At 35.3% G+C, this 14,165-nt stretch overlaps 1 protein-coding gene across 1 annotated transcript in view; it reads right to left on the minus strand.

The window, feature by feature from the left end:
* The window catches only part of Nrk (Nik related kinase), a 100,902-nt gene that overhangs the window by 33,063 nt on the left and 53,674 nt on the right, over positions 1-14,165 (minus strand). Inside the window, exons 8-14 of the mRNA XM_057759639.1 lie at positions 13,678-13,808; positions 11,188-11,242; positions 9,752-9,830; positions 8,560-8,735; positions 6,754-6,817; positions 5,159-6,317; positions 2,662-2,760 (exon numbers count right to left, since the gene is read on the minus strand). Of these exons, the coding sequence (XP_057615622.1) occupies positions 2,662-2,760; positions 5,159-6,317; positions 6,754-6,817; positions 8,560-8,735; positions 9,752-9,830; positions 11,188-11,242; positions 13,678-13,808 (1,763 nt within the window). The remainder of the gene's footprint in view (positions 1-2,661; positions 2,761-5,158; positions 6,318-6,753; positions 6,818-8,559; positions 8,736-9,751; positions 9,831-11,187; positions 11,243-13,677; positions 13,809-14,165) is intronic.

Consider the following 14,165-nt stretch of genomic DNA (forward strand, 5'->3'; position numbering starts at 1 on the left):
ACTGTGGAAATAACGTGATCAAACATTTTCATTTTATTAGTGATTAATAATTAGCCTAGAAAAAGATGATGATTTTTCTAAAAATTTACAGGTCAAAATGAAATCTAAAACCAGTTAAGTTTTCAAACAAAAATTAAGAATTTAAGTTCAAAATCATGTCCATCCAAACTAACTCTAGATTTCACACAGAAAATATATTATAGTTTCTTTAAGAAAGTATGTCATAAGAAGTGTTTCAAATACTTTTGTCACTAAGTAAATTATTTTGGGTTTTTAGATTCATATACTCACTTGACATAGTAAAATACTCAAGAAAGAGTACATACAATGTTAGCTTACATCAATGGAGTAGAATTGTTTTCTGTTAGCAATAGCAGGCAGATCCATAATCTCTTGTCTTGTCTCATTTAGTTTTAAATCACTGTTTTTACTCCCAGCAATTTTCTGCTCTGCCCCCCAAAGGCAATTCGAACAAGCAATAAGAAAGTCACTATACTATTTAGGGAGAAAATTGCATCATGTTACACTTTATTTTTTTTTTATTTTTTTTCATGTTACACTTTAAAGTAATTTTTTTTCTAATTCCTAGAAGCTGTACTTAGTTTTCATACATTAGTTTGTCCTATGAAATGACTTTTCAATGTTGTCCTTGTACTGCAACAGATAGATTGGTGAGAATCTGTCTTTTATATTTGGCTAATACGCAGTTCCAAATATAACCAGATGTTTTACAGTATTCATGATGAGCATCTTTCTGAAAAATGTTTTCTAATTTTAGTTTAGATAATTGGCTATCCTGGTCAATTCTAGTTCTCTTTATGAAGTTGATCTCAGAAAGTTTCTATTTTATTCAAAGATTATTTTTATTTTTGTTTGATATTAGGTCCCTATGTTCCACAGGCTGCCCTAAAATTTCCAAGCTCAAATGATCCTCTTGCCTCTGCCTCTCTATAGCTGAGACTACAAATATGTAATGCCACTACAGCCAAGTCAAGAAACTAAGCAATACTTATTAAAAGAAATGTCAAAAATCACCAAATGTATATAATGGTAAAAAATGAAAAGGGAAGGCTTAATATGGCTTGACATTCTTTGGTAGGAAAAATGGAAAACGGAAAAAAAATTGGGTAAGAGTTGCATATATTAAGACACAATATGTTCCAAACCAAACATTACATTTTCATTGCATATCTTGCTTAGTGTCTAGCTGAAGGTAATAACTACCATCTGGGAATACGAGCAAAGCCATGTGCTAAGGCAGCAAGGGAGACATTAGTGACTATTCTCATTAACTGACACAGCCTCACTTATCTTCCTTCTGTAAATAGTTAGTATTCACAAAACAGTAATCTTGACTCGTCAATCAAGAGTCTTGAAAAATTTCATAGTAGACTTCAGTGATCAAAATGAATTTGTAATGTTGGCTGTTAGGAATGCAAGTCATGATAATGCTACCATGTCTGTTTAAAAAGAAAACTCACAACCCCAGTCCCACAAATGTGTGTTATGAATTCTGTATTATTTGACGTGATCATCAAAACAGAGGTCACCCTCACAAGTAATCATCTAATTTGTCTTCTGTGAGAAAATGTATCATAGGTTAACTGACCCGCTATTTGTGACAAAGAGTATACCAGGAACAGACACAATCAAGGTAGAGGATGCTATGCAGTTATGTTACACAGTGAACTACTAACATTTTGATATAAAATGTTCTATTTTTAAAAACTTTGAAAAGCCTTCTTACTTGAACTTTGTTTGTGCATGTGCTAGATATTTTAAATGAATTACGTTTGCAAACTTAAGAAAAAAAATCAAAGTGATGCAATTTGGCGGCAATTATAAAAACATGAGCTTTTAAGGGATAATTAGAAATTGTAAATTAGTATCTGTTCCCGAGTACTTGACAGCTTATGAATACTCAGTTACATTTATGGTACAATTGGTAGTGATGTTCAAAAGTACTGCTTTGATATTGTAAAACAGAAGGTAAACATTTGGGAGAATCTGTATACACAGTGAACTAATATTTTCCAATTGATGAATACATGAATTTAGAAATCATGCATAAGAGAAATATCTATTCATAGTACAAGGCAGGGCAATGGATTTTAATATCGTTACTTGTATACAATTTTATGAATATGACTTTAGATTCTGTTTGTCTAGTTTGGCTGTGTTACCAAAGAATATGCATAAGTATCTGAAGGAAAATCTCCTACAGTCACAATTATCTGAAAATTTTATACAAAATTCCCCCCCTTTCTAACCATCTATAAGTAACAAGCCAGCTCTTATACATATATCTCAGGCAAAACACCATATGGCCACAAATTGAATTATGAAGTAGATATGAACATACAGATGTTTTCTATTAAGCAAGACAGATTAAAAGCATCTGAAAATATGAGACAATGACATCCCTATAATAATATTTTGGGAAAGATAAATACTATTCCTTTATATTTATTTATTATGTTAAATGTATTTATACCTTTTTAGTTTTATTTTTCAGCAAGTTAGATAGTGAATGACATAATGAAAAAGCTTTACGGAATTCTCAATATTGAAGATTATAAAGGGATCCTGAGAACACTAAGTTTAAGAGGCACTTTTCTAGGTACTTATTAATATCCTAACAACTCATATTGAGAAATTTACCTCATTTCCTGTAGGATTTGGAGCGTATGGTTCTATTTGGACTTCAGCCTGAACTGAATGAAACACTTCATCATTGTCTGATGAGTCATCTTCTTTATCCTTTGAAACCAAAATCATAGAAATGTTTAAATGACCACAAGAGTGCAAGTGATAGGATGACAGAATCATCTTAATTTGTAACCAGAATGAATAATTTGCTAATATTTAAAAATTTTTTAAATGCGCAGCTTCTAACAGCTTTTGGTTAAGGATCCCTTTTCAGGCCGAGGAAAGGTGTCAATTACCTACTAACGCTGCATTTGCACACACATCTGCATAGATTTCAGCTGAACTGTTGCCTTCCCGAAGCTTATCTATGAGATCCAAATTATGAATCCGATTTAACACTTGATGAGCATATAATCACAAGCTAACTTGCACATTTGTTGAACTGCTTTAACTTCAACATTTAGTCCTGAGTTGCAAAGATTCCTCCTAAATTAAGCTCTCAGAGCTAAGAAATTGTTCAATCAAATGTATCAACCACCATTATCTCATCCAATTACAAGGAAAATGTATGCATTTTTCTTCCTAGTACAGCAAAGCAGTCAGACATGTCTTTAAATTCCAATTAAATTTCATATATTACAAAGAACTATGACTTTATCTTTAGTATGAAGGATTTTATTTCCTTTAGCTTGTTCTTAAGAAATGCGTATAAAGATATGAATGCCTATGTAGGAACCTAGGTTCATAGGATGGCAACAATTGCTCACTGACTTATTTACATCTTGAAATGGCTTCTTATACATACATATACATACATACCTATGTATATTATATATCTAAATATATATAAATCCAAAACAATGATTGTAAATATGTTCTCTGCTGCTAATATTTTCAGGATCAAATCAAGACTTGTTCACTGATGCAAATTATATTAGCTCTCTCTAACTGGTTAAGAGAGCTCATTGAGAATTGTCATTAGCATGTTAGATGCCTTCATTTCAGACTCCTATCTCCCCTTCTGTCTGCGATTTCTTACTCTTTATATTCTAGAGGTGATGCATTTATTTCTGCTTTTGAGTCATTCTTTCTTTGCTTTTTAAAGTCTTTTCTCAAATATGCCAGGGAATTACCAACTGTTTAACTGATTTAGTGTGCACACACTAAACAATTACTTATCTAGATACTCAGGCAAGATTCATTTGTAATTAATACATCAGTTATTATTTAAGTGGATGTGGTTAACTGTTTAATCTTCATATAATAATTCATTTTTTATAAATGAATACTGAAAATTATTAGAAAATAACTGTTCTCCTAATTTTTCCTGACCTAATTCGCTTATCAAACCTACAAACTACTCATTATCAGATCATTATTGCCAGATAAAATTTAACAAAGCCTGTCAAATTTTATCCACCTACATATGGGAGTTTTGAAGTAGTGAACTTTTATTGACTGATGCGAAATGAGAAGCTACTTGTTCCCATTTGTGCCCTGGTCTGTGCAGTCACATCACTGAATGATTACATGAAAGCATGGGAGCCTTAAGAAGACAATCATAAATATGACAACTATATACAAAGGGGCTTGGAAATTAGTTTTATTCTCATTTTTGAAAAGATATTTTATTTTTATTTTATTTGCATATGTATTTTTGCCAACATGTATGTCTGAGTACCATGTGTGCGCAGTGCGTAGAACAGAAGAAGGTATCAGATCCTCTAGAACTGGAGTTATCGATCATTGTTAGATGTCACGTGGTCCTGGGAACTGAACCTGAGTCCTCTGAGTGAGAAAGTACTCTTATTCTTTGATTCATCTCTCTAACCCTGACTTTTTGCTCTTATCTTAATTTAAAAGTCCAAAAGCACAAACAAATGCAATTCACACAAGTAGCACTGTCCAGCATTCTACGGCCAGAAATAACAAATAAGCAACTTCAGATTAAAAGAAAATTGCTTATTTTTATTTATATGTATGTGCCTACTTCAATTCATTTGCACCATATATATGTGCAGAAGCCCATGGAAGACAAGTTACAGACAGTCAAGGGCTGCCATGTAGGATTCTGGAAACTAAACTTAGGTCCTCTGCAGAAGCTGCAAATTCTCTTATCTTCTGAGCCATCTCTCTAGTCCCAGAAAGTTACATCTTAGAGGGATAAAAAGGAGGCAAGTCTGGAATTTTAAATTAGAAATGTTTCAAGAGTTAAATAATTAAGTGTTTGTATGCCATGCTTTTACTGGTTAAGGGAGTAACTGGTAAAAGCAAAACAAACACCTAATAATGAAGGTACAGCTCCTGTAGAGATACATTAAACCATTACTTGTATTATTAAAGCAATTTTTCCTCTTTGGATCACAATTATCTGGAGATTTCAGAATGATTCCTTTGAAGTGCAGATTAGTAAATCTTTGGTAGAAGCACAATTCCGTTGTGCGTCACAGAGGAAACACATAAGCATTAACTAGTACATTTTCTTAGGAAAAATATCAAAATCTCTTACATTTTCAACTTGTCTCAGCTCCTCTTCATGCTGATTAAAGATGTCCTCCCATCTACGCTGGCGCCGTCTCCTGCTGGCTTCTAAATCGGAAAGGTCAAACTCCTCAATTCTCCATAAGGACTTTGCCCTGAACCTCTTGGGTGACAGTCTTTTTGCTAGTGCTTGCTTTAGACTAGAAACTTTTGACTTTTTCTTCCGTGTCTGTTCTGGTTGAGTGTAAAACACATTTGATGACAAATTCTCCATCAAGATTTGCAGTGGACCAAGTGGTTTTGAGATATAAGCATTTGGTGCTCGAAGCAAGTCCCTTGATAGTCCCTCTATCAGTGCTTGAACTGCGCCAACAGCCTGTGAGGCCTCCAGAGCCCAGGCCTGTGCTGGAGATGACTCTTCATTTTGTTCCCCTACTGGAATTAGCAGCTGTGTATCCAAGTGAAGAGGCAAGAGCACATGATGGTTCTGTGACAATAAAGGCAGGAACACCTGGGCATGTACTTGGAGTACCTCAGGTTCCTTATCCTCAATTTCAGCTTGTGGGGGCTCGACAGCCTGTTCTCGCACCTCTGGCTGCTCCGGTGCCCTGTTCTGATCCAGATGCTCTTCTGGAACCTGATTCTGCCTCTGCTGTTGTTCAGCACCCTGGCCCTGCCCTTGCTGTTCGGATGCCCTATCTTGCCCCTGAAATTCTTCTGGCACCTGGTCCAAATCTTTAGCCTCTCCTGTTTCTAAGGGCTCAGACTGGGCCTGCTGTTCATTGGTTATGGGAGCCTGTACCTCTAGAGGACTAGGTTCTTTATCCTGAGTAGGGAGTGGCATGAGCACCCGGGCTGCGCTCTTTAGTCGGGGAGGTGCTTGAATCTGCTTGAATAGAGGTGTAGATATCTTAGCTTTAACCTGAGCCTGTAGTGGCATGAACACCTGAGCTGCCCCATGTAGGCACTGTGGTGCCTGCGCCTGCTTCTGTAAGGGTGGATTGTCCTGAGCATGTAGAGGCATGAACCCTCCGGCTGCCCCATGCAGTTGCTGAAGGGCTTGGAGTTGTGGCTCTTCTTGATCAGGTAACCACCTTGGCTGAGAGGGTTCTCCATGCAGGACTCTAAGTGGTCTGCATCTGCTGCTAGTTGGCATTTTCAGAAGTTCATGAGTGCAAGAAGGTTCTCTAAAATAAAAATGCAGATGACTGTCATTTACAGAGAGAGTTCAGAAGAACTAGGTCATGCATGAGAATTGATTTAGTTTTTAAAAGATACAGTCCCCCCCCCCTCCACAAAGATAACAAAGAATTCTGGACTAATTCTTGCAATGTCCCAAATAGTCTGCAGGTAATATATATAGTGCTAATGGATTGATCCTTAGTGTAGGTTGGTATTCAGCATGATCATTCTATTGATATGTATAAAGTCGTTTTGGAATAGTAACACAAATTTTCAGTATTTCCACACAACAGCTCATAGAGCAGAAGTATGCTGTGCTTTTGCTTGTTTGTTTTATACCAGAAAGGATTAAGTTGTCTTGAGCAGAAAGCAACAGTATCAAATCTATTTTCTTAGGTAACATGCTGCTATCTGATTACATATTTAGTTTTCCCAACACACCTGAATCTCCCTGTGGTGTACTGCTCCTTAATATCTGCTTCTCTCTCGAAGACCAGGGGTATGCCTTAACATGAAAAAGAGAACAGGAAATCATGCATAACCAGTGTGTGACTCTACTTAGTTGCCTAGCAGATTCTAAGGCTCACGATGCAGAGTGCATTCAAACCAAAAAGAATACAACAAATAAGACAGTTCCTCAAACATACTTGGCTGTTGGTGCCAATTCTCAAAGTATACTTTTGAAACACAGTAGAGATATTTCAGACATTGGTTTTTCTAGACATAAACAAGGAAAAATTTTGACAATATGATTGCTGCGGTTCTAAAGAGGTAAAAGGAAAAATGGAATAAAGGGGATGGGAGGAACAAGAACAACTTTCTGGTGTAGGTTTGACCTGTAGGGCCACGAATATATGAACACTGTTCCGAGTCTGGTCCAAAAGAGGCTTAATTATGTATGTGTATGACCCCAAGCCTATAGTGACATAAACACATTGGCTGTCCCTGAAGTTGTTGAAGTGCTTTTCACTCGGGTAACCACCCTGACTGAGGGGAGTTCTTCATGCAGGGCTCTCAGTCAGCCTTGCTTGCTTTATACTTAACACATTCAGCTTCATTCCTGTCAGCTGTGCTGTTATTACCAAAATGTAGAATCTTACAAATGGAAGAGTTTTCTTTCAGTTCCCTGTGTTAAATCGCTTAGGACAGCTCTAATTACATTTCTAGAGTAATCTTCAAATAGATGGGACTTTCCTGTAAGTAACATTTCTTTGAAATCTTATAACTCTAGATTTCATCAAATTATGGCTGATGTTCCTGCAGCAGTTTGAGAACCGCTGACCTGTATGATGCTGGACCCGATAACTTCATTATCAGAGGAGCAGAAAGAACCCTGTAGCTCCCCATTTGGAAAAAGGACACATAATTTTGTAGATGGGACAAGCAATACTGCAGTAACTCCCACAGTTGATTTGATCTTAGCATGCTTTCTACCCTTTTCAAGTTCCCTGTTTTCTACTCCATAGTTATTCTGGACACTGTCTATGGCCCCTAATTCTAGAAAATATACAATTGGAGATTTCTGAGTATTTTCTTCTACACTGACTAAAATCATGTCACCTTTTGGCATCAATAGGTACAAGATTACCTTTGGGTACATAAATTATCTTCTTTAATTTTATCTGATATTTTGTGATTTGAACATAAAATTAACTTCACATGATATATACAAATTATTTCACAACTAATTCATTAAATTTGTAATTATGAGCACATTTATTTCCCAAGAGTTGGTTTAATTTCTTCAGTTTGCAGTTTACTTAAAATAGTATATCCATAAAACAATATTCTATTTGAATTTGAGGCTTAAGCCTTGTAAATATGAATACTTAATATGTATGATAGGAAAAATTAATAACTTCATAGATAAATGCTCACAAAAGAGGTAATCATATGAACTAGTGACACGCAACATTGAAAAACCTAAATGTCAAATGGCTCTGGGTTTTTCACTTTCAGACTAATTTTTTATATATGTGTGTGTTTGTGTGTGTGTGTGTGTGTGTAAGTGTATGTGAGTGTGGGTGCGTACAGAGCGCGGGTGTGTCAGATCTACTTGAGGTGGAGTTGAAGTTGGTTATGAGCAACCTGACATGGATTCTGGGAACTGACCTCAGGACCTTTTCCCTGCTGAACCACCTCTCTAGGTCCCAATAACTAAATTCTTAAACAAATATGAAACTAAAGTCAGCCAATAAATTTAAGATCCTCTCTTATCTGAATGATACAAAACTTTGCCATCTCTACCTTTATTCTGTCTCTTTTTAATGATCCCAGTAAGATGCTTTGTCAAGGACTCCACAATGTGCCGTTCATTTTTAATATTCTCAACGAATGGGTGATGAAGCATATTTTCAGATGTAGGACGAAATAGGAAATTTTTGATCATGCACTTTTCCATGAAATTGTGGAACTTACGGGACCTGAAATAAATGAAGCATACAGAGGAAAGACATCGTCACCTGCTGCACTGTTCCTATCCTACTACTGTGCTACTTTCAAGGCCAAATATTCTGAAAGGCATGTTAGATTTCTATTTGTCTTTCAGTTAGCAAACATTCCATGTCTTAACAATATACATTCTACAAAGAGGTCATTTAAACTTCAGAAATAGGAGTCTAGTAAACAGACTTTTCTACTCAATAGAAATTTCAATGAATTTGGCAGCATGTACATGGTAAAGGTAATGTAATAAGATGGCAATTAAAATATTAATGTGGCATATGTTGTCAGGGAGTGTAGACTGGACATATGATTTTAACATTCATTCTCTGGAGGTGAATGTTTTACTTACTATATACAATTCTAGCCACAGAAATTTCACTATGATTTCAAAACAAGGTATTGATAAATAGGACAAACTAAGCTTGTAAAATAGCACATGAAAAGAGATACATTCCAAAAGCTTACATATATGGAAAGAATTAAGTTCAGAAAAAAAATGCCAGCAAAGAAATAACAATTGCAACCTTTTAGTAAGCTTGTGCAAGAGTTTTAACTGGATTAACCAGCTTCATAGAACAGAATTCTCATGGTTGCCTGGTCTATAGCTATACAGGAGTTCTTCAAGTCTATGGATATTTAATTTACTGGGCCAACCAATAGGGCTGTGTATCAGAATTATTCACTGAATGTCTAGGCACCATGAAAAAATATTGCTTATGGGTGCCATTGCTTCACCTCATTGCTACAGAAGCAGATGAAAATGTCTATTGATGAAAAGACTATAATATTCTTACCATATATTATTATAGAGGATACTACATATTTCTAGGTAACCATTTATATCCTGCTGAAAACTGGCTATTTAGACATCCAGGTTAAGATACTGGAATACAGGAAATGTTGTCCAACAAAAATGTTGAAGCAAGAATGAACAAATTAATGAAAACTTTGTTATAAAATACTAAGTCAATATATTTAAGAAATTCATGTTTACCATCCACTGGATTTGACTGTGGGAGCAGATTCCTGTAGAATGACGAAAAGGGCTTCCAGGGGCTGAAGGTTCCACAGAGCTGTTAAGGGAAACAGACGAATTTAGAAAGTAAGTAAAGGGTAACTGCAGAGCCTACTGCTCATTCCAAAGTCTCAGTGTTCATCCACATACCCTGTTAAATAGACTAAGAGATAAGCAGATACAAATAAATGTATAACAACTTAAAGTAAAATTTGTTTTAATAAAAACATTACTTTAAGTCAATATCTCCATTACCAGGTCTAACAAATCAATTAAAAATGGCTAATAGAAAAATGGTCAACAATATTAAAATATTTTACACAATATCCGGGAGAATGCAAAAATAAGGAAATATATGGCTCAGATGAAAGTAAACTGGCCTAGTACTCAGGATGAATTTTTGTCCACATTCTGCTTTGAAACAAGCAGAAGATCCACACTGTCACAAAAAAGGTAGAGGCTCAGAAGCACATCTCTTCAACTTGTGATCTACGGTGTTACGGTGTTTAAATGCTACTATAAATCTTCCAGCCTCAGTGAAAAAAGCCCCCATATTGCTTAAGTCCCCACCTATACTCGAAGAACTAAAAAAGCTCCTGCTTTCCAAAAGGTTCTGTTTTCTATTGTTAAAGCACCCTCTCCCTGCTAAGTTTTTCTTCTTTTTTTTTTTTTTCTCAGTTTCTCTGGGAGAGCCTGATGTAAAAAAGATCAAAGGATGATAATTTTCTTACCTAAATCTTGGAAGACACCATCTGATAATTGTGGTTTTGGAAAACTATTTCCTCTGAGATGATAATTATCATAACCTAGAAGATTGCTTCAGTTAAATTGATGAGTATCGTTTTCATGCAGAGTAAATACTCCAGGCAATAAAGGATAGTAGTGAAAGAGAAATTTTTGATAGGGAGGCTATCCAGAGTTGCTTGTGATTAAAGCAATTGTCATCAATTATCTAGGCAACGGTCTATCTGCTTGTGAGTTGAGAATCTCCTGGCCCTCACTCATCTTTCTAAAGAAGCTTGCCATTTACAACCCTTATACAAAACTTTTATGCCTTCCTATGAGTTTGCTCTTCAGTCCTTTTTCATTACTTAAAATTTCAAAATAAAACTAATGCCAACTATCACATTCTGAATTTGAAGAGATGGACAGAGAAGTAGATATTAAAAGATAAGACATAAGAAACATAAAATGATAATAAATACATCATATATTTACATATGGTGATTTTTAACCATGGTGTTTGGTCATTATTGAAAACACGACCATTTATGGTTTGGTACGTGATGTCACATGTATAGCCAATCAAAGCTGACTGTTCCAAGTGTTAGCATCATTTTTTAGAGATACAGATTTGTACAATACACTTCCACAATTTTTTAAATAGATTAACTATATCAAACATTTGTACTTACGAGGAGCTCCTTCAGCCATTTCAATAGCAGTGATTCCCACAGACCACACATCACTCTAAAAATGATAGCAAGAAACCTATTATTAAAATGGGAAATTACTATTAAGAATCTCCAAAACATTTAGGCAGGGATGGAATATCAATGTTAGAGTCATTTAATGGGTTTTCTATAATAAAAATCTTTAGAGACTGAATTACAAAAAGGCATCGGGTTTGTGATCAGCCAACACCTCACTGTTCCGTAGGTTCATAAGGAATGATATTCAGTGAAAGTAAAGTTCATCTTGGGCACATTTCTATTACTGTTGCACTTTAAATATAAAAAGTAACCTTTTTTGAGACATAGTTTCTCTGTGTAGTCACAGCTGCCTTGAACTAGTCTGTAGACCAGGAACACCTCGAACTCACAGAGACCCCACTGTCTCTGTCTTCCAAGTGCTTGGATTTAAAATCATGCACCACCACTGCCCAGCCATGCATGACCACAACCCAGCGATTTAATTCTATGTATTTCATTTAATTTTATTTAATGTAGAATGTTTTTTAATAATACCTACTTCATAGGATTCTTATGCATGCATATGTATATGAGCATATGTACATATATTTAATAAACATAGCTATATTTAATAATTTATGAGTTAAACATTAACATACAAATTATTCTACATATAAACTATATTTGCTGATATATTTTATATAAATTATTCAATACATATTTCCTGAGATAAAATCAACTGAACCTACAAAACATTATGAAGCACTTATAAATTATCTTCACCATTATCAGCTGTATTTGGTTTGTCAAAGTATAAAAAGGGGGCTTGTGAGATGGTTCAGTGGGTAAAGACATTAGCTTCCAAACCTGCCGACCTGAGTTCACTCATCAGGATCCATATGTTGAAAGAATTGACTTCTACAAGTTTTCCTTTGAGTTCCACCCATGTGCTTTTACACGCACACAGCATGCAGGTGCATGAGCATAGATATCATACTTAAATAAAATGTGTATCTAGGAAAGAATAAAAGGCACCATACTGGTTGACTCTTAAAAGAATTTACTCTAGTTTTGGAGCCTCAGTTTATAGATGGCTTAACTTTGCTTTTTAAGAGACTTAAGGTTTCTTTCAATTATTTTCAGATTAAATAATAAAAACAAGTTAAAGTACTTGAAAGACTGTAAAATGTAGACATACAAGTTACAATGTCTTGTAGTAAATGTTAGTTTCCGTAGTCTTCATAGCTCTCACCGTAGTGCGGAAAACGCAATAGGCTCTCAGTAAATAATTACTTTACAGAACAAGCAAAGGACATCGGAGGAAATGGCAAAAAGATAAAGTGTAAATTGACTGATTTCACGTATTGAGTCCTAAGTACTACAGAGATAGATCACAGTGAATTGTTTGGAGACTTATGATGTGGTAAGTGAGTGAGGTTTTCTAGTTTTTAGCAAATGGGGAGTTTTGTGTCTTTCCATATTGAATTTTTGGAATGTTTGTATACATATATTTATATGTGCATTTCAAATTGAAAGTTTAGTTGAAATGTTAATATATACCACAAATTGTTAAATTTTCTATTCCACTGATTTTCTATGGTTTTGGAGATGAACCAAATGCCAGAGATTTTCTCCAGTATACTAAGCAATTAAATTATTATTTTTAATTTTTACTTATAAGAATTATTTGTCTTATACTTATTCTATATGTGTGGAGCTGGTGATTAAGCACAGGGCCTTATGAATGTTAGACCTACTCGCCAGCATCATCAACTCTACTCGTCACTCTTAATTTTGACACAAAGCTGAACGTAAACTCATTTTGTAGCTCAAGCAGGCCTAATATTCCTGCCTTTACCGCCCAAGTAGTTGGGATTACAGTCTTGAGGCCCCAGTCCTGGCTTCATTTTATTGAGTTTAGAAATTCCTCTGCTCTTGGAAGCTGAATTTCCAAATGAAGCCATCTAATATATTTTTATAAAGAAGTTGCCAACAACTTGAGCTAGATATTCCCTCCTGAATCTGAAGAAGTGCCAGTGTTCGACTTTGCCTTTATTATTAGACAATATTATTCTTATGCATACTATGAAACCACATATAGGAAATAGAGACTACTATTCCTGATTAGAGGTTATTTAAAAGGAAGAACTACTTTGTATTCTTTTATCATTAAAATAGACACAGTTGGATCTAGAGAGATGGTTCAGTAGTTAAGAGCACTTGTTGCTTAATCACAAAGAGCAGGATTCAGACCCCAACACTCACAGTCACCTGGCACTCAAGATCACCTGGCTAACAACTAATTGTAACTTGAGCAACAGGGTATTCCATGCTGTTATCTGTCCTCCATGGACACTTGCACACGAATGTGTGTATACACTCATACAGGCACATACATCCACATTTAAAAATCATTCTTCACAAATAAGATAAATGTAGTCAACATTTTTTTCTTCAAATTTGAATTCTCCCTGTCTGAAGTAGCTTACTCACTCTGTAATCATAGGAGCGTCTTGGGTCCTCATCACAATGAATCACCTCAGGGGCCATCCAGTATGGTGTACCAATGAAGCTGTTTCTTCTTCCATTTGTTCTGCTCACTTGGGCACTCACGCCAAAATCCACTACATATGTCAAAATAATTAATCAGGAACACAAATCTCAGTAAGTTATTGCTTTAACTTGGAAAGGCAATACAAAAGCCACAATGGATAACAAATTTTCTTTCTGGCCCAGAAAACTTTACCATGAAGTCTTCTCCAGGAATACTGGGAAATGAGCTTTAGCTGCTATTTATGTTGGAATGAGACCCAACAGTGCTGTTATAAATTTAATGTAGGTTTGGATAAATGTTTATCATGAATATTAAAAATAAAGTTCCACTGATTACTAAATGTGGCATATGGCATATGGATCCGCCACCAAGCTAGAGGATGAATAGCACTAGGAGCCACATCTTAGTAATGTAAGTACTGGTAACA

Source organism: Chionomys nivalis, chromosome X, assembly GCF_950005125.1.
Source record: "Chionomys nivalis chromosome X, mChiNiv1.1, whole genome shotgun sequence".
In the NCBI taxonomy this organism is placed as follows: domain Eukaryota; kingdom Metazoa; phylum Chordata; class Mammalia; order Rodentia; family Cricetidae; genus Chionomys; species Chionomys nivalis.